Here is a 21,086-nt window from a genome sequence, read left to right as displayed (position 1 = left end):
TGGGTGTGGGTGTGTGCGTGTACCATACTGTACTCTGCGTGGACATGTATGTTCAAGTATTTATACAGAATGTTTATGTGTATTATGTGCATGCCTGTCTGTGCACAATGCTGGGAGAACATTCGTATCAGCTGATCTTCTCTTCTTCTCACGTCTCTGGTTCACAGACACCCAGAGAGTGGAGACTTTTCTCAGTTCATATTTTAGCTCTTCTTGTTGACTCTGTTTATTTTAAGAAGCTGTTTGGAAGGAAACTCTGTGTGCAAAGGAACTGATAGGTGGTGAGTGTGAGTGTGAGTTTCAGTGTGATTTTGCGCACGCTCGCCTTTGTGTGTGTGTGTGTGCCAGCGAGTGTGTGTGTGTGCACGCACATGTGTGTGAGACACCACGTCTGAATGTGCATGTGAGCATGAATAAAGTATGTGTGTTAATCAGCATTTACATTATGCTATATGTGATCATTTACACCCTATCCAGACTGTTACTGCGAATAATGACTAGAGGAAGCGATGCATGTTTCAAACACTATTTTTAAAAAGTGGAAGGGAGAATAAGAGACCTTTCTCATGAAGAAGCTAGCCGTGCTGGGCCTGGCACGCAATGCCAGCCCTCTGCTCAGTGAGTATGGATGAGGGACATTCCGGGTCAGTCATGAGATCATGCTGTCTGCGGATCTGTCTGTGAGTTTACTTCTCTTTTGTTGGCTAGATCAGTGTTTCCCAAACGGTGTTTCCCCATTTTTATGGGTCACGAGTAAAAAGTTTCAAAATCTTTTTTTTTCCTTCAAAAGATTTTCTGAAATGTTAAAAAAAAGAAATCTAAAGATTTAGAAGAAGTAAAATAAAGTAAAAAAAATAAATAGCCGATCTACAAGCTCACAACGGGTCACATCACGATGATTTGTGAGATTGTAGATGTGGCTATTTTCACTATTTTTAAATAGGGCATAATTAATTACGCATTTTTATAAGTTTGAGTTCCGGAAAGACACAACATTTATCTTTTAGGACTTGAGTTGAAACGTTTGGAAACCCTTGGGCTAGATCATGGTTTTTCCTGGATGCCGTTCTTTGTTTGTATTCTGTAGAGCCTTGTGTGTATTTCCTGTTCCCAAAGATAAAAATCCAGAGTTTATTTGAGTGTGAGAATGATGTGTTTTCACACTTCATGTTCTTGTAAATGGAAATTAATCTTTTGGAAGTGGAATGTTTCCTGACCCCATCATCATCGTAAATCAAAGTGCAGTTGGCTTGATTAACTCCAGCGTTCACAAACACAGTATGTTAAAGTAGTAAGTACACAGTAAAATCCTCAGTGTTAAATTTGTATCTCTGAGAGTGTACAAATGTAACCAGATGGACCCTTACGGTTCCATTTGGTTCCATTTGTACACTCCCTACTCTTCAATTGATATTTAGACCTTGGTGTGTGGGTAGGCAGGGCCGCTTCTCCCTACACGCACACTACGCAGGTTGCGTGGGGCCCCGCCTACCCACCGAAAAAAACGAACCCAATCTGCCCAGAACCGCGAAAAAAACGAACCCAATCCGCCCAGAACCGCAAAAAAAAATCAGGACACACGCCTAACCCTAAAAGTCTTATTTTATCATAAAACTGTATCATGCTTAGGGCCCCTGTGGAGTCTAAAGCGGCACTGTGGGTAGGACACCAACTGGTTGAATAATAGTGCCTGAATTTCATAGATAAATATCTCCCCTGACCTATCAGGGATGCCTCATTTTCTCCGCCAGACGGGGAGGTGGAGATTCTGTTTTCGCCCCTGTCCGTGTCTGTCTGTCTGTCTGTCTGTCTGTCTGTCTGTCTGTCTGTCTGTCTGTCTGTCTGTCTGTCTGTCTGTCTGTCTGTCTGTCTGTCCAACTCCCCATATAGACCATGCCCATTTCTGCCAAACTAAATGTTCTGCCATTTTGCATAATAAAACTCAAACAAATCGGTACATCTCTGGAATCATGTGATAAACATGTATATGTCGTATAAGTGCTGCCTCTCCCAGCTTCCTCGCACCATGATGGCTGCAATCCATGACTTACACAGCTCTGGCTTGGCAACCCAGCCTGGCGGGTTGCTAGTTGGAATCGCGGTCGAATTGTGGTCTCGTCTAGGAGCCCAGGGTTTCGAATCCCGCGTAGGACATGGAAGTTATGGATTGCAATGAATCAAGCCGAGTCATCCTGCGATGGTAGTGTTAGAACCGTCCTGATGGGACCGGGGGTGTCTTTACAGAGTCCATTGTAGCAGGGATGTTGTGGAGTTTGTTGAGCCGCTGAGACACCATCGTCTGAGTTTATGAGTTGTGCTGGTGAGGAGGGGATTTTTGTGCGGCTTGCAGAGCCATTTAGTTCTATTCTTAGCTCAGCAGCTGACCTCACGGCCCCCCCTAGTCCCCCAGTGGCTGTGAGACAAGAAATCTGGACACTCGCTCCCCTCAAACACACACATGCTGAGATTCACACCTAATGCACATGCACTCACACGCACGCACGCACACACACAGGCACACACGCACACGCACACGCACGCGCACGCGCACACGCACACGCACACACACACACACACACACACACACACACACACACACACACACACACACACACACACACACACACACACACACACACACATTACTACACTTGTGAGGACATCAACATTTTAGGATGGCATTTTAAACCAAAACCCTGAGTTGTACTTAGTTGCTTTAGTTTGGCTGCACACCAAAAAGCAGATCTACAAGCAGATTGCAGCATGATGCATTGTAGATCTGCTATTTCCACACTGACACTGGTGGGCAGCTAAACAGGCTAAAAATCAGGCATAACTCCAAACCCAACCCCTAAACCTAACCTCTAAGTCTAAGGGCTCTATTCAGAGCCAGATTTGAACAAACCACTAATTAGGGATTTCGGACTAGGCAAGAGGCGTTTCCCCGCAAAATTCGGTATTCTATGGCACCCCCCTCACCCGCCAAACACCTGAGCTACCCGTTACATTATGCATAGGTGTGGTTTGGGCGTTACAATGATAAAACCAATCACCGTGCCAGAAGCCATTGCCTTTAAGAGAAGACTGCGCTAGCCGTCATCCCGATCCAATATATGCTCTAGCCTATCTACCTGTCTGCACTGTTGCCTGGTCTGATTATTATAAGCCACATTGGGCTTGTTTTCCTTCTTTTTTTTTTTTATCCAAATACATTTTTATATTAATTTGTAGCCTATTGTGTTCACAATAAGCTTGTCATATTAGTCAGATCCGGAATAGTATATGAAAGCCATTTAAAATATGTATACTATTGGTACACACTGGCTGCTCCCAAATAATTAATTACATCATGTTGCGACAACGCTCCTACGTGGTACACAGACAAACAGTAGCACATGGGTATAATAAATTGGACAGTTTTAGGAAAGGTCTATAGCCTATGTACTCACGTTGGCTGTTATCATTCTATTTCCACCGTTCTAATGGATTCCAGGGGTGTGTAAACATCTCTGAAGTTGCTCCATAGTTTCCTCTGAAGTGACGCAGTTAAAAGTTAACTTACATCCATATTGTCCCCGTTATCTTTCATCATCCACCTTTGTTCAGTAATCCCGAACAGAGCTAAACTTTTAAGTTTACATCAATCAAAGCCTCTCAAACCCAGACACATTGCTGCGATGCGTATGTGCGTCGCCTACCCAAAATAACAGACATACAATCTATCAACGGCGCTGCGTCATGTCGTGTCGACAGCTACAGATCTGTTATTTTGGACAGCATACAATGAGGCGCGCGCGCGCCACGGAGTAGCCTATCACTAAACCAAAAACATTACATTACGTGGTCAACAACATACTAGACATGTAACTTGCTTGGAGCTTTTAATGCAGTGGTTCTCAACCTGTGGGTCGAGACCACAATGGAGCACCCAACGCCTGGCGAGCTTGTAGATCTGCTATTTTCACAATATTTATCTGTGGAACCGAGTCAAACAAAATGGGGGGGTCCCCAGTTCAAATATGGTTATTTTGGGGGGTCATGAACGTAGCGTTTGCATGGGAGGCGTTGTGAGCTTGTAGATCTGCTATTTTCAAATAGCTGATGTATATGTTAGAGTGCTCATGTGGCCCATAGTCGCTTGACTCGCTTCTTTTGGGCTGGTTTTCCTAGACCTGGTTGCTTGTTAGTTGTTTTTCCTCACAACACTGGCACTGATGATAACTAGACGGCAGCCGTCATAGAATCAAAATGACCCCGCTGGGAGTGGTGGTGGCGTTTGTGGTAGAGTGACCATGGGTTTGTATGAAGAGAGATAGCGCATTTGCGGTAGAGTGAGCATCGGTTTATATGAAGAGAGAGAGCACATTTGCGGTAGAGTGAGCATGGGGTTGTATAGAGAGAGATAGCGCATATGCGGTAGAGTGAGCATCGGTTTATATGAAGAGAGAGAGCACATTTGCGGTAGAGTGAGCGAGCATGGGTTTGTATAAAGAAAGAGCGCATTTCACACACAGATCATTCATATATTACCAAGATTTAATGAGAAATAAGGCTTCTTTAGAAAAATGACTGACGGGCTGGGCTGGGTCTAATTTGTCAATTATTAGTCGAGCCGGGCTGAAATATTTAGGGGATATGAAAGCTCTAGTTAGTAGTTTGAAGTGCTCATGTGGCCTTAGAGTTGCTTCTTTTTGTTTTCATAGACCTGCGACTGCGGTTGCTTATTTCTCTCCAAGGCTGGCAACACGGCTCATGGTCCAACGCACAAAGCCATTGTAGTGTCTGTGTGCACTTGACGGGTGATTTTATAAACCAGCGGGTGCTTCTAGAATCCACTATCCCCCGTCCCCAAGCCGTACCCATGTGTGTCTGTAGAATTGCAATGTGGGGGATATAGCAACAACACGCCCACGGGCACACCTCCACGCGCAAATAACGGCGTCGGCATAATGGTGACGGGTAGAGCAGGTGCTAGAATAACCTATTGGGGCGGCGCAGGTCCATTATCCCGATTTAACGGGGAATTTTTGGCCTGAGAATGGGGCCCTAAATGCCTAATTCTAACCCTAACCCCTACCTGAATCTTTTCATAATTGTAAGCCTAACCCTAAAAGTCTTATTTTATCATAAAACTGCCTCAAAATATCTATTTCGCCAACTCTACTATACTTGTGGGGACATTTGACCCTCACAAGTACACATGCGCGCGCGCACGCGCGCACGCACACACGCACGCACGCACACACACACACACACACACACACACTCCCTCCCTTTCTCTCTCTCCCTCTCTGTCTCTTTCTCTCCCACAAGTCCCCGTCTCAAATTCTCACACGTTTTTGTTTTAAAGTAACTGTGAAAGTGGGAGAAGTAGTACTGCAGTCCCCAGGCCCACTCTGTTGTTCTAACTGACTTCAGTTTCCTTATAGTGGAAGGACATGTCGTCCTTGCATTTTGCACTACATATGAACCGCATTGTCCTTGAGGCTTATTAGTGCAACAGTAGTAGGAATGTTGGGCCACCCTGCTTGATGAATGCACTCTCACAATTGTTTTATCTTATGCACACATCATGCTCAAATAAAGACCCTCCACACGCGCACGCACGCACGCACGCACGCACGCACGCACGCACGCACGCACGCACGCACGCACGCACGCACGCACGCACGCACGCACGCACGCACGCACGCACGCACGCACGCACGCACGCACGCACACACACACACACACACACACACAAATACATGCATGCATGCACACACACAGATCACACAGATTAGCTGCAGATAAAGAGACAGGCTGGTACTTCCTTAATTGAATTATTGGAAACTGGCCCCTGATCTTTAGTGCCTGAGGGATGGGGTTGTCATGGCGATGTGCGTGACCCGGAGTCAAACAGTGGGGTTGTGTTGAGCCAGACGAGCTGACAGTCCAGGCATGCGTGTGACATTACGAGACTAGAGACACTCATAAATCGGTGGGAAGCAGACCATGAATCCCAAGGCTGAGCATTTGTCAAGTGCCAGAAATAGGAAAAGGAAAACGCCAGAATATGCCCTCATTCTCCATGCAGGGAAATAAAGTTGACTTTAGAGAATCGGTATTTAATCATTAAGGCTGGTATGCATTGCATTTGGTGACTCATTATGAGGGATGCATCAACACTGCATGCAACGCCGGACTCAGCCAGCAATTATCTGCATAAACGCTAGCGCCCCCTATTCTGGGGGACGAACATTCAACAAAACAGCGTTGCGATCATAGACTTTATGAAGTTATGTCCATAGACTCTACAGACCGTAAATGAAGAATATTTTTCAACGATTTCAAATCCGTCATCTTTCTATATCCGGTCCGAATATACAAATAAGAAACCGGAAATGAATGAATGCTATTGGTTGGGACCAGAGCGGGGGTGGGGAATGAATGCTGTTAGTTGTATAGCTTGTCAATCAAATCATCACAAGGTAGCCACGCCCCTCCTTCAGCATACCCTACTTTATCATCAATTTTCAAATAAATGGGACCATAATTTACCAAAACGCATATCATGGTGATTGAAAGAAGACTTGAAAGTAGCGACAGGAAGCATATAGTATTTATGACAATGTTTATTAAGGTAATAAAATCAAGTGTAAAGTTCGGCAAAAACCCATCCGCTTGAATAGAGCCTAATTCTTTCTGACACCAGCAGGGGTAAAACAGCGAGACTACAGGCCATTCATATGAACTGTCACTTCCTATACAGCCTCAATTTACAACTCAGAAGCTGGCCCCTTGGTTGCGATGCGTTGTGAGCTTATTGAACTGGTATTTTCAGCGAAGAGAATTTGGTGTAGAGGGGGAAAAGGAGCCTGGGGGACCCCGGTCGATGAAGTATAATAGGGTTTAAGTTTAAAATTATCATACACTTCCAATACTGTCCACACTGCCCACACTACTGAAGGGTCCGGACCTCTAGAACAGCGCTTGTCTGTATGTATGTCCTCTGAGCAGACCATCTGTTTTTTTAAGGCAATTAGACCAATCACAGCCAACTACACAGCTCAGCTGACGCTGCCACGACAATCACAGCTCACTTCAAGCTGCTAAGTGCACAGTAGCACATTACACAACACAGCACAACCGAGACCTTTTTCATGGCGCCCACATTGACATGAACTAGTAAAACACAGGTGTTACCAATGACACTACTAATTAAGGTTCCATTCCATTTAGTGTAGCAGAGCTGTTCAGTTCCAGTGAACCAACATGCACGATAGTGTAGCACCCTCCTGACTCAGTTTGACCTGGATGGAACACAACCTTAATTACATGGTAACTGTGTTTCGTGTCAAAATGGCAGCAGTGAAAAAGGTCAGCTTGCTGCTTCGTTCACAAACTGCACACCTAGTAACTTGCTATCTATAGCTACAGATTGCACAGGGAAGCCATGCCATTATAAGACAGTGTCTTATAATCAGTGTGTTACTTTCATACTTGTATTTACATTTGTTTATATCTTTTATAGTTTATAATTAGTTTTCTCTTATCTCTCTGTATTTATGTACTTGTATTTATGTACTGTATCTCTTTTGGGAGGCCATAGCTGAATGGCTAGGCTGTCTGTCTGGTAATCAGAAGGTCACTGGTTCACACCCCCCAGTCCGCCCAGTCTTACGTGTCGAAGTGTTCCTGAGCAAGACACATAACCCCTAATTGCTCCCCGGTTGCTTAATGGCACTTGCCCACTGCTCCTAATAGTTAGGATGGGTAAATGAATACTGAGGACAAATTTCACATATGTGCACATATACAGAGTCAAAAAATAATAAATACCCCAAAGGAGTGGTGACAAATGTATTATTATTACTGTTATTTTGGTATGTCATTTTCTGTGTCTGAGAGCAATGCTCCATGATGTCAAATTCCTATAATCTGAACATACTTGACCAACATGGATTGTGGTTTGTGATCACTGATTATGGTCCTATTAGCCTACTGCATCCTACTGAAGCTCACTCAAGACAACACAATCTCAGCAGCAACCTTTCACTTTTCCCGTGGGTGCTAAACCCCCCCCCCCCCAAAAAAAACAAAAACAAAAACAACAACACTCAGAGGCATCATTTGCTGCTGGTGCATGTACCAGTTGTTGCACAATGCACGATACCGGCACGCAACTTAGTGTAAATCATCATCCATTGCTTTTGTAGGTGCACCATCCAGAAGGATTGTGCCCAGGGGCCATTGGCACGCTGTTGGATCAGCATGGGTGAAGGCCCTCAGCAGTGCCCCTCCATGACCCTGGTGCCACCAGAGATCAGCCGGACATCAGCGGACATCAAGGTACCGTTAACAAGCGCCACTTGTGCTTTTTTAATAAGCTATCAGCCTTATCTTCATCCCAATGGTTATGATGTGATAATTAGCCTCTCAGATTGCTAATATATGGACATTATATAATTATTTAAGTCATTACACTGCGCTGGAAGATTTGACATTGAATTAGTAGGGCTACCCATTATTATTAGAGGCTGACGTACGCTAAGAATGTTATGTAGATAGAACACTGTTTAGACAGATGCTTGGTTTGATGTTTACCTGGTATCCTAGCTACTTTGTAGGACTTAACTGTTTTCTTTGCACTCTATTTGCTTGACCCGGGCGACCGTAACCGAGTGGCTAGCGAGGCTGTTTAGTAACCAGAAGGTCGTCGGTTTCCCCCGGGCTCGTGTGTAGACGTGTCCCTGAGCAAGACACTTAACCACTAACTGCTACCTGGTTGCCGTATTAATGGCACTTCCCCACTGGTCCTAATAGTTTGGATGGGTTAAATACAGAGGACACATATTACGTAGGCCTATGCACAAAATACAGTGACAAATACCCCAAAAGGACTACAGGAGACCAATAATTATTATTATCATTGTTTATAAATCAACGTTTATTTAATTATCTGAAGACACACTGAGGCTTGAGACCCTCTTTTCCAGTGTTGCAGAGATTGCAAGTAAAAAAAAAACACAAAACAACATACGAGGAAATTAAGATGACTAAATTAACAAACACATACAGTTCACAAATCACATCGCATTGTTCATCCACTAAAGTACGTAATAAAATGTAAAAAAAACACAAAATAAATAATGGTAACTAGAGTTGATATATCAGACTGAAAATGTCCAATAGGGTAACAAAGGAATGGCACTTGAACAGACCCTGTAAATTATTCCAAGTATGCAGGGCACAAAACTATTTGACCATTTACCTTTGTCGTTTGTTGACTAGGGTTAATGTCATTTACTCCAATCTTGCACTTTGTAAGTGGCTTTAGATAAGAATGTCTGCTAAATGCCTAAACTTTATATTGTAAAGTGGCACAGACAGGTCATTCATTGGGGATGTGTGTCCAGTATGTAGGTCAGATCCGTTTGGATAGGTTGAGCAGCTGTTCAATGCACACGCATCAGTCAGAGCCACAGGAAACTTGGCCCAAGGCCGTCTCCCCAAACAGGAAGCAGCAGGCAGGAAGCAGGAAGTCAGTGCCGCAGCCAGGATGTGATCCATTGTTAAGACAATTGAATGTAGTTTTATGAAACTTGTTGCCGCATGTTGCTACCACTTCAGCCACAACCCGTCTGGCAATGTGTCACTTGCCTCTTTCTCTCTATATGTACACAAATCGACAATCTTCACTAATATACCTTCAGTATATAGTTACACATTTGATTTTGTGTTTCTTTCCTGTTTTTCTCATTGCTCTCCGTCTCTCTGTTTTTTGTTTCCTGAAAATAACGAATTATGGAACTTTCCCCAAAACGCCCACTTCTTTACACCTGTAAACCTGTGATGTGACAATAAAATAGATTCTTGAATGTGCTTGTCTGCTATTTTTCCTCTTCCCTCCTGGCTTTCTCACGCTTAACAATTAATTAAATCATGTGTGAGAGGTGTTATGCTTCTCATTATACAGTAGGTATCTCGTACTCAAATAAACAAATTTATACGTGAGTGTATCTGTGCCATCTGTTTCTTCATGACACATTAGTTTTATCCCCCCTCTGCCTGAACTCAAAACGCGCTCTCAGCCGGCTGCGCGTGCCTGCGACCTGAGAGGGTTTGAACGCTCATATTAACCCCTTAAACCCTACAGTACATTACCAGGGTCCCCCAGGGGTCCGTACTTTGTCTTGGTCCCGGCCTACTTTTGTCACTCTACATCTAGTCTCTTTGCTGAAAATGGACGATGTAAGCTCACAACGTGTCGCAACGCGATACTTTGTGAGCTTGTAGCTCTGATATTTTCTCTGAATGTTTGCCTATTATGACATGCACAGAAATAGGGACTGTAGTGTCAATGTGGTTAAAACCACGTAAGTCCTAATTATACTTAAATATCCAATCTACAAACTCACTCACTACACGTCGCATCGTGACACACTCTGAGCATGGAAATGTTCTATTTTCGCTATTTCTGAAAATGCTTGACAATGTTTGAAAACGTTCACCTACTGTATAATGACATTCCCTAAAGGGAACCACAGAGTTAAAGTGGTTAAGATAAATGCGTTGTTATAATATCCCTCCTGTGTCTCTTCTGCTCTTAGGACATGGGCATTCTGATAAATGGCAGAGTCCCTGATCTAATTGGCTCCCGTGTGGAGTGCGACTACGGACTGGGCGTTTCCACGGCTGCGACGGTGCACCTGGACTCCGGCCCCCCTCAGATCCAGACCTGCTCCTTGCTCCCCTGGGAAAGCTACCCTCCCATCCCCCCTGGCAGAGGTTAGACTGTAAAACACACACTGAGTTGGCCGTCTGCCAAACGCGTCTGCTCACATCTCTTAGCTCTCAATAAAAAATAAGGTTAGGTGATTTATTAGACTTATGCGCAATTGTTGGACTGTGCTGGATCAGCAAACATTCTACAAGCAGTGGAAATCAGTCGCTTGAGGATATCTCTGTTGTGCTGACAAGTTTGTTATGACAGTGAGATCACCTCAAATACTTGATATAGTTATTCTATAGCTTGTACATGTTTCTTTTTTTCAGATCATCTTACTGTTCCCGTGGCGATAAAGGTGAACGGTACGTCGGTGGTATCAGGCAGCTTCATCATCTATGACTGCGAGAGGACCGGAGCGATTCACCCCAAGACATCGTGAGTTACTCACCCATTCATATGCTCTGTAGACATAATGTACATAGATCCCACATTGGCCACTGGATCATATGTCAACGTAGAAATATTTTTCTGTTTTTATAACCATTACTGTTACTGTATACCGTAAGTCAGATATGGTATTTTGGTATGAAAGCTCTCATTTTTAAGTGGCCTGTATCATACATCTGTCATTTGTAACAAGCCAAATTGCTTGAAAAACGGTTGAAAATAAGCGACTTGTGATGATTTTAATTGTCGATAAACTGCCTCTATAGGCATACATGCAGTAGGAGGCACGGCGTGCCCCAGCCAATGTGGCGGCCACGTTGACACATTGCTCCAATGGACAACAGCGGCCACTGCGCTATCTACGTATATGTCTATGACATACTGCACGCTGTGTTTTATGAGTCATTCAGGGTTGGTAATGCTTGTTGTGTCAACTCTCAGCATCCCCTAAAATCCCTCCCACCTCTTCCCTCGACTGACTGGATTTGACGTGCGGCGGGCAAATTGAACATCAATTCACCTCAAACAGGGCCCAAATGCCAATATCATAGCTGAGATTACTGCTGTGCCCGAAGGAGGGCTATGCCAGGCTCTCGCATCGCTCAAATGTCGACCAAATGTCAGCTGTATTCTCCATGGTTTTCTAGACAAACCAATGCGCACAATAAAATCCTCAGTGCTCATTTATCAATTTGTTGTAACTCAGAGAGAGTGTGCAAATGGAACCAAATGGACCCGTATTTGTGCACTCTCAGAGATAAGCTAGCACTCAGGATATTACAGTGTAGCTTACAGCAGACAACAAAGACTCTCTGATCTGCGTACACTTCAGAGAGCATTTGTCTCTGTCTCCAAACCATGTCTTCTCTCTAGTTTTCCTGCCTATCTGTTTGGGTCACGGTGAGTAAATAGTGCTGACACAACCACCAAGGATAGCTTTAGTATATTATATTTAGCCCACTCTAGGTTTTTCAGCAGTGAGGATCAAATGTGGGATTAATATTCTCTAGACGTCAAGTCTGAGGAAATTGGATAAGTCAGACGCCTGGGATGGTCATGTCGCTGTTTGTTCCTGTGGAAGGCTGTGGCCTGCATGGCCGTAGGCGGCCCCGGTCACAAAGAGGGCCTTCTGTCTTCTGGAGGACATCCAGCTGGCCTCCGATTGCATGTTTGACCATGTCTGAAGATCTGCTTTATCTGATGGGCTGATCTCTGAGCTTAGAGGGGCTTCAGTGTGTGCATGTGTGTGTGCGTGCGTGTGTGTGAGTGTGTTTGTGTGTGTGTGTGTGTGTGTGTTTTAGTGTGTGTGCGTGTGTGTGTGTGCGCGTGCGCACGTGCGCGTGTGTGCACACATGCACACGTGGTGTGTGTTTGTGCTTGTGTGTGTGTGTGTGTGTGTGTGTGTGTGTGTGTGTGTGTGTGTGTGTGTGTGTGTGTGTGTGTGTGTGTGTGTGTGTGTGTGTGTGTGTGTGTGTGTGTGTGTGTGTGTGTGGGTGGGTGTGTGGGTGTGTGTGAGTGAGTGTGAGTGTGTGTGTTTGTTGTTACTCTCTTTACCCCTAGACATACATAATACATAGGACACCAATGGAAACAAGACCACAAGGACTTTTTTGGTGTATCCTTTTAGACCAATTGTTTGACCATACTCGTGCTGTTTTGTATTTCTGTCTAATAAGGTATTCAATCAATCAAAAGACAAAAGGGCGTAACATAAATTGGGGGCTCGTCCGGGATTTGAACCCAGGACCCTCGCACAGGTGTGCACAGTTGTGCACGGGTGTGCACGGGTGTCCGCCTGTATGTTAAACTGTATATGAGGCATCAAAAGTGTGAGATCCTGTGTGATCAAAAAGAGCCCCATCAGTCTCCTTTTTAAGATGCTCTGAACTAAGGTGTGAAAGACAACCTACATGTGTGCGTTTGTGCGTACGCACGCACGCACGCACACGCACCTGTGTGTGTGTGTGTGCATGTGTGCGTTTGTGCGTACGCACGCACGCACCTGTGTGTGTGTGTGTGCATGTGTGCGTGTGCCACTCTCGTCCTCAGTGAGGTCTAGGAGTGTGAAATGAGATGCCGTTTTGTTGGAGGTGATAATGAGCAGAGTGGCGTTCTCACAGGCAGAGTGCTGCGATGCACTCAGCAGAGCTGATATACTCTGTCTAACTTTAATCACTTCAAGCTGTTCTCTAATAACCCCAGAAAAGAATTAGAAAACAGACAAAAATGCAGGAGCCTCGTCTCCACAATGGAATCGGAGAGCGGCTTCTTAAGCCTAATTTAAATACTCTGTAGAACGGCAGCCTCGCTCGCCTAAAATAACTGATCTTCAAGGTCAGCGGGTCTCAAAGTGGGGTCCGGGGACCCCAGGGGTCCTTGAGGGGGTTCCAGGTGGTCCCCAGCCAAATGAGATAGTATAGCATCAAAATCAGTTCAACTGGTTTAACCCTATATACATAAGCTATTTTCAAAAAGACTTTGAGGAAAATGTGAAATATTTTTAAAACATTTCAACAACACAAAACTTGTATGGGTGGTGCTGCTGGCTCAAAATCAAAGTTTGAGAACCACGGCTCTAATAACCTCTAATAACCCCAGACAGAATTAGAAAAACGTGTGAGCTTCGTCTCCCCAATGGAAGAGAGCGGCTTCTTAAGCCTAATTTAAGTACTCTATTGAATGCCAGCCTCGCTCACCAAAAATAACTGATCTTCAAGGTAAGCTCGGCAATTAACTGAAAATATATCCAAACCGACATTTAGAACCTCTAACAGATCTTGCTAGTGTAGTTTAACCGAATAATTGAGAAGCATGTTTTGTTTCGAATCGACAAAAAGAAAATAGATTTTTCTGATTAACTACTTAATCCCTGTATTATATACTTCGTGCGAAGTTAGTTGTGCAACAAAAATATATAGGGGCTTAAGTAGTTTTAATATTTATTTATTTACTTTCTGTTTATTATTGAACGGTACATCACCTATAAAACAATTGTCATTGTGTTGTGAAAAGACGGCAACCTTTTGTCATGTCAGTTTATGTTGTTGAGATGTTCTTCTTTTGTTGTGTTTGCATGGTGTTGACTGTGTGTGCTGGACCAGTTTATGTGTCCGTCCTTGCACGCTCGTGTGTGTAGACAGTTCTCCCATGACCCGTTCTGAGTGGTTACTAGGCAAAGTGTTAATGACAACCAGACGGTAGCATTCCAACCTCACCACAGTCCAGTTGGACAAACACCTGACCTGCTTGTCTGTCTGTCTGTCTGTCTGTCTGTCTGTCTGTCTGTCTGTCTGTCTCTCTGTCCTGTCTGTCTGTCTGTCTGTCTGTCTCTCTGTCTATCTGTTTGTTTGTCTGTCTGTCGGTAGGTCGGTCTGTCCGGTCTGTCTTAGTCTCTTTCTACCTCTCTCTTTATCTTTGTCTGTCTGTCTGTCTGTCTGTCTGTCTGTCTGTCTGTGTGTTATTCTCTCTCTCTCTCTCTCTCTCTCTCTCTCTCTCTCTCTCTCTCTCTCTCTCTCTCTCTCTCTCTCTCTCTCTCTCTCTCTCTCTCTCTCTCTCTCTCTCACTATCTATCTGTCTGTCTGTCTGTCTGTCTGTCTGTCTGTCTGCCTGTCTATCTCTCTCTTTCTCTCTGTCTCTGACCCTCTCTGTCTGTGTGTGTGTGTGTGTGTGTGTGTGTGTGTGTGTGTGTGTGTGTGTCTGTGTGTGTGTCTGTCTGTCTGTGTTGTGTGTGTGTGTGTGTGTGTGTGTGTGTGTGTGTGTGTGTGTGTGTGTCTGTGTGTGTGTGTGTGTGTGTGTGTGTGTGTGTGTGTGTGTGTGTGTGTGTGTGTGTGTGTCTGTGTGTGTGTGTGTGTGTGTGTGTGTGTGTGTGTTGTGTGTGTGTGTGTGTGTGTGTGTGTGTGTGTGTGTGTCTGTGTGTGTGTGTGTGTGTGTGTGTGTGTGTGTGTGTGTTTGTTGTTACTCTCTCTACTGTATCTCTCTAATTGGAATCTTTCTTTCGTTTCTTAATCTCATTGCTCTCCGTTTTCCCTCCGTCTTTGTTTCTCAATTTCCTGCTCTGCCTCGACTCTTTTCTCTCTCTCTCTTTTCTCCCTTTCACCCTCTGTTGGCAGCATTCCTTTCTTTTTTCTCGTCTTTCCTGGTCTGTGTTTGTCGTTTTCTTCGCCTCTCTCTGTCTCGCTCCGCAACCCCCCCGTTCCTCTCGTCCTCTGAAAATGCTCTTTTCTTTCTAACATCTTTCTCCTTGACAGAGACGTGAGTGAGAATGTGTGTTTAACCACTGTGTCCACCGAGAGGCCTCATCCGTGTGCTTAGTGTGTCCGTGCATGTGTGTGTGTGTGTGTGTTTGTGTGCGTGCGTGCGTGCGTGGGGATCAGGGACAGGGTTACAGGGACAGGGTTACAGGGTCTTGGTTGTTGGTTGTTGGGTCAAGCAGAAAAAAGTGAGCCTGTGTGTGTGAATGTGTTATTGTTACTGTGCGTGTGTGTGTGTGTGTGTGTGTGTGTGTTTGTGTGTGTGTGTTTGTGTGTGTGTGTGTGTGTGTGTGTGGTGTGTGTGTGTGTGTGTGTGTGTGTGTGTGTGTGTGTGTGTGTGTGTGTGCGTACGTGTGTGCGTACGTGTGTGCGTACGCGCGTGCGTGTTCCGTACGTGCGCGCGTGCGTGTTCTTTGTGCGTACACGTGTTAGAAGGGCAGATAGGGGGGTTAGGGAAAACAGACAAGTCCTTGCTGATAAGAGCCTGGAGAGAGACGTCTGCTTCTAATCACGCCGCCCTCCCCCTTCCCTCCACCCTTTCCCTCCCTCCCTCCCACCCACCCCCCCACGTCCTCCCCCAAGCCCATCTTTAAGACCCCCAGAGTGGTGGTGCTATCACTGGGGACTGCTTCCTATCCTTCCTAAAGCGCCGCACATCTGTCTCTTTCTGGAAGGGCGATGGAAGGCGTTCCTCGTTGGGGCGGTTCGTTTTATCTGGGTGGCCACGCTCGCACATGCGGGCGCGTGGAGTGACGGTTAAAGGCTTGACAGGCTTGTGTATGTACAGGCACATTCTTTGTTGTCGTGTCCTCGTCACGTCGGCCCGGCTTGACCTCTGCTGGCTGTGCTGTAACTGTTGGACAGATACACTATGACTAGTACCGTCACCTTACTGAGTTGTGATGTCTAACATCGACTGTGCCTTAAACGCTTAAGTCCTATGTACTTCGTTTTGCAACGAATAACGAATATAGCTGATAAGATTTTGTAATTTTTTTTTTTGTTGCAATTTCTGATAAAAACGTTTTTTTATTGTAGATTTGTGAAAATGTTTGCCTTTAACTCTTTAACTGCCAGAGTATATACAATAATATACTCACCCACTGCCAGAGATTTGGGTGTTTTATAACCTTTTCAACCTATCACAGAAATTTTATATCCATTATAATCCATGGTCGGATCGTGTCTGTAAACAAACACGATCCATGCACCAACCCCCAGAGGGTTAAGTTTTCAGAGGCGAGCTGTCGTGAGGTAGTTTTCACCCGCGCAGCCAGGCTGCAGGCACCATATACTGGCAATACTGCTGAAATCTCGTCGACGGCAGGTAAAGAGTTAATGAAAGTGGGTTGAAAGTGGGTTTTAAGTGTCCAACTTGTCTGTCTGTCTGTCTGACAATGGCGATGTCATGAGTAACCTTTTGCTACAATATTCCTAATCCCTGTGCATTACTAGCTGTGCACTCATATTTTTACAAAATAAAAAATATGTATTACATTTCTATCTGCAGCAGTAGTGCCATGACAACTGAATTTCCTTTGTGAGATCAATAAAAGTCTGTCTGTCTGTCTGTCTGTCTGTCTGTCTGTCTGTCTGTCTGTCTGTCTGTCTGTCTGTCTGTCTGTCTGTCTGTCTGTCTGTCTGTCTGTCAGATGTGTGAGCTGTCTCTCTACCAGGTGGAAGTGTTACTGGGACCAGCAGAGCCACTCCTGTGTTTCCAGTAAGGCCGAGTCAGCACCCCACCTGCTGGAGGTGAGTGACTCACCCTTCCATGCCATTCATCCATCATCAACCATGCATTGCATGGTGGGGGATGCCATTGTATTAAAACATCCCCCTCCTAACTAACTGCAGGCTCAAAGTGCCTGATCCAGACAGTATTGTCCAAGAACAGATCGCAGTCTACTGCTTTGTCGGGCCCAGATTGGTTAGGCAACAGCAATCATGTCGTAACGCAGTGTTAGAACTGTTAGTCCAGACAAACAAGCAAATTTTGGACCTCAAAATCAAAGCAATTGTAACAGAATTGTTTTCTTCACAGACCATTTCTATGAAGTCACCAGAACAACAAACTAAAAGTCCTAAGAATTGTCCACCAATTATTGTCAAAAAGCCATATAAGATTATGGTGAGTCCAATTTTCATTCCTGAGATTTCAATTGACTTCCAAATACATTTTCAGGTGACGACTTAAGTGCAAGGGAGTCCATATCTTTTTTTTGGCATGTGCATATCTATATATGGCTTTTTGACAATAATTGGGGGACATTTTGGATTGATGCCAATTATAAATATTTCTGCAACTAGGATTTATTAGGACTTTTAGTATGTTGTTCTGGACACCTCATAGAAATGATATATGGTGAAAAATATTCTGTTACAATTACTTTGATGTGAAACGCTAGTTTGCCTGGACTATGTCTCAACCCCCTTAGATAGTATATAAAGCCCTTAGCAGTCAGTGTTCATTTCAAGCTTTTTCCAACTCTACGCCTATTAGGTCAAAAGTTTTCTTACATTTGATGGACTTATAGAATATTGAATTACAATTACAATATGTATATATTTTTTTAAACATACAAGACATTTTTCCCATGGACCTTGCGTAATTACGCCGTGTAATTATGTACCACATATTGGTCCGTGGACCACTGGTTGAAAAACAGTGCCTAGATAACTTTAAATCCAGTCATAAAAACTCAGTTGCTTGTGGTTTAACAGACTCCGACAGCGAGATAGTGCCCCATTTTAAAGCTCCCGTGACCTCCTCTAAACTCTCTCTTCATGGCAGCTTGGGTTGATTTACTCACCGGAATCAGTACGGCAAAGAAATCGGTTCACTGTGTCCCCGTTTTAGTAGGGAATTATGTCTAAATGTCAAAACTTGCTTGGTGGCAGTGGCGAAGACATAACTCTGCAACGTGGCCCAAATTTCAGAAGGTGGATTCATGTACTCTTCTATTTTAATTATATAGGTTAGCGTATCCACCACAATTGTGTAGTATATTTAGCTTCTGCAGTGTTGTGTGAACTCTCAATGTCAAGATCTTAAATTATTCTGCCAAGCAGACAAACTGCATGCAGTTACAGGTTTATCGTGATTAGAGTCCAGCTGATGCCCGATTTTTGGTTCCAATGCCGATCCTGGGTCCTAGCCTACCAATTACCAAATCTTAGACTTGATTAAGGTTTAAATTAGCTAATAGAAATAGCAATTTTGTAGTGTTTTGAGCTTGTTAATATGCTATTTTTGACATTTTTGGAAACTAAAAATGTTCCACCACTACTGTATAATGGCATGTATAGGGACGCCATGTTGAAAGTGGTAAAACACATCAGCTGCATAATTGGCAATACCGATGTGGTAAAAAAAAGTCAAATAATGGCCGATATATTGGCCAGACCAATGTATCGGTCTTGCTCTATATACATATTTAGCTTCTGCAGTGTTGTGAACTCTCAATGTCAAGATCTTAAATTCTTCTTCTGCCAAGCACGGTTAAAGGTTTTGTCGGAGGCTCACGGCGAGGTTGTGAAACTACAAACTGTCATCCAAAAAGCTACAGTGGCCTCATTAAAACCTATCACAGGGCTCCAGACAGCGTCCCTCACCTCCTCGGTGCATACTCAGCTCCTGACAACATCGCTCCTGTGATTAAGTCAGCCACCCCTTTATTAGCGCTCCCTTTGGAATGGGAGCCAGGAGTGAGTTGTAAAACGTCCAGCCGCGTCCTGTGGCTCCGCTGATGAGCTCCCCCTACTCCCCCACCCCTCCACCTCCCCACCTCCCAGCTGACTGACCTGAGGGCCCGGGCTCCCGACTGGGGGCTGTTGATACTTTTCTGGACCCCGCTGGGGGAAGAGGACATGACTCATACGTCTGCTTGTTGTCTGTCTGCCGGCCTTGCAAGTGGCTTAAGTGTTTTATTGTCTCGAGAGCCGCTTTATGTTCAGCTGTATATCACCAGACCCCGTTTTGTTAAGCAACCTTGTAAAGACTTAATTGCTTTTTTTTTTCCTTTTCGGTTGCTATTTCTAGACAAACATGACGTATTCCGGTCACGTACACTACACTGTGACTTGATATGAAGAAGAAAAAAAAAAGGACACGCGAGAGGGCGCGACAGACTTTAAGCGATAAAAAAACGATAATGCTCGCTTTTCAAAAGCTCTATTAGGTCTTTTATAATGTAGGTCGTGGAGGGACGAGCAGGTCGTTGCTCCTCACAATGTCTGCCTGGTCTCTAATCGCTACACATCGTGTCTCTATTTGAAGCTATTGTTATTTCTCTCACAGCGGGCCCACGCTCATTTCCTCCTGCCTCAGATAAACAGGACAGGTATTTTCGGATGCGGATGTGTGGTGGGCGCGAGCCATTGTTTTCTTTAACCCTCGGTATGTCACTTCCTGCCCCCTCCAGAACCCCGCTTCCTGTCCCAGCCTGGCTGCCATGGAGTTCCAGCCGTCCCCCTCCGGGATGACCCAAGATTTCACCTTGTCATTAAACCACATCGAGGAGGTATAGTAGATTTCACCTTGTTATTAAACCACATCGAAGAGATGCAGTAGATTTCACCTTGTCATTAAACAATTAAACCTGTTACACTGTACTTCATTGACCGGAGTCCCCCTGGGGTCTTTACTAGGCCCCCTACTTTTTCCGTCTGTACCAACTCTTCCCAGAAATAGCAGGTTTGGGAGCTCACAACACGTCGCAACGTGTGAGCTTGTACATCTGCTATTTTCACAAAATGCTTTCCCCCGGAATAGGGATGCTAGGGTTAACCACATCGAGGAAGAAACAGTAGGAAGAAACTAGTTTCTTAATTTCATTGTCACAGCAGGGGACAGGAGTTGCTGGAGGACTGAACAATTAATCAAAAGAGAATCCATTTAGCAATATGAATTACTGCAATTTCCAAATCGCAGTGGCTGCAATTAATTCCATAAAGGTGGGGGGCACCTAAATTGGGCTTCTAAACAAGTTATTCTAGTGTTTTAGGTAAGTGGTCCATGAATCAAGTACAATATTCATTTCACCCGTATATGTATACCAGAAGGAGCAGAGTGTTTTTGCATGTTTAGCTCACTGTCTAGAACAGTGGTTCTCAAACTTTTTCATGCCAGGGACCCCCAAATTGACACTTATTAGCCCGCGGACCCCCATTTGAAAAAATAAGCCATGGACCCCCATAAGAGAAGATTTTTACGGCTCTAGCAGTGATTCTCAACCATTTTAATTTCAAGGACTCCCAGTTTGACGTGCGTTAGGCTACGGACCCCCATGTAATGGCATTTATATCGCTGGGACCCCAATTCATATTGTAAAATCAATGTTAATTTAACTCTGAGAGTGTTTTTGTCAAAGTTACATTATTGTTGCATTTTAATGCAGTTGAAGGCGTGGGTTAAAAAGGCTTGTTTTACGTCTGAAATTCAGATGTCCATGATTTCATCCTGGCGATGTGAATATTAGCTGTAGAAGCAGATCCTTTTAAGGTGGGTGTATCACTCTGAAGTGATACACTGGTGATTATTATGGAAGTCTGGTAATTATCTATAAAATAGCGTATGCTTGTATATTCATAACTGCAAATATAATGGGCTAAACATGCAATAACACTGTATGGCCTAATGTTGTATTAGTAAACAGATCTTGGTATTTACTGGTCTGAAA

General features: G+C 44.4%; 1 protein-coding gene across 1 annotated transcript in view; it reads left to right on the top strand.

The window, feature by feature from the left end:
• plxnd1 (plexin D1) overlaps positions 1 to 21,086 on the top strand; it is a 123,072-nt gene that overhangs the window by 19,248 nt on the left and 82,738 nt on the right. The window contains exons 5-9 of the mRNA XM_080444941.1: positions 8,199 to 8,331; positions 10,593 to 10,770; positions 11,038 to 11,146; positions 17,061 to 17,160; positions 19,830 to 19,928. Coding sequence (XP_080301067.1) covers positions 8,199 to 8,331; positions 10,593 to 10,770; positions 11,038 to 11,146; positions 17,061 to 17,160; positions 19,830 to 19,928 — 619 coding nt within the window. The remainder of the gene's footprint in view (positions 1 to 8,198; positions 8,332 to 10,592; positions 10,771 to 11,037; positions 11,147 to 17,060; positions 17,161 to 19,829; positions 19,929 to 21,086) is intronic.

This window comes from Gymnoscopelus braueri (assembly GCF_963280865.1).
Source record: "Gymnoscopelus braueri genome assembly, chromosome: 12".
NCBI lineage: Eukaryota > Metazoa > Chordata > Actinopteri > Myctophiformes > Myctophidae > Gymnoscopelus > Gymnoscopelus braueri.
The sequence above is the reverse complement of the archived record's forward strand: the minus strand, read 5'-3'. Positions and strand labels throughout refer to the sequence as shown.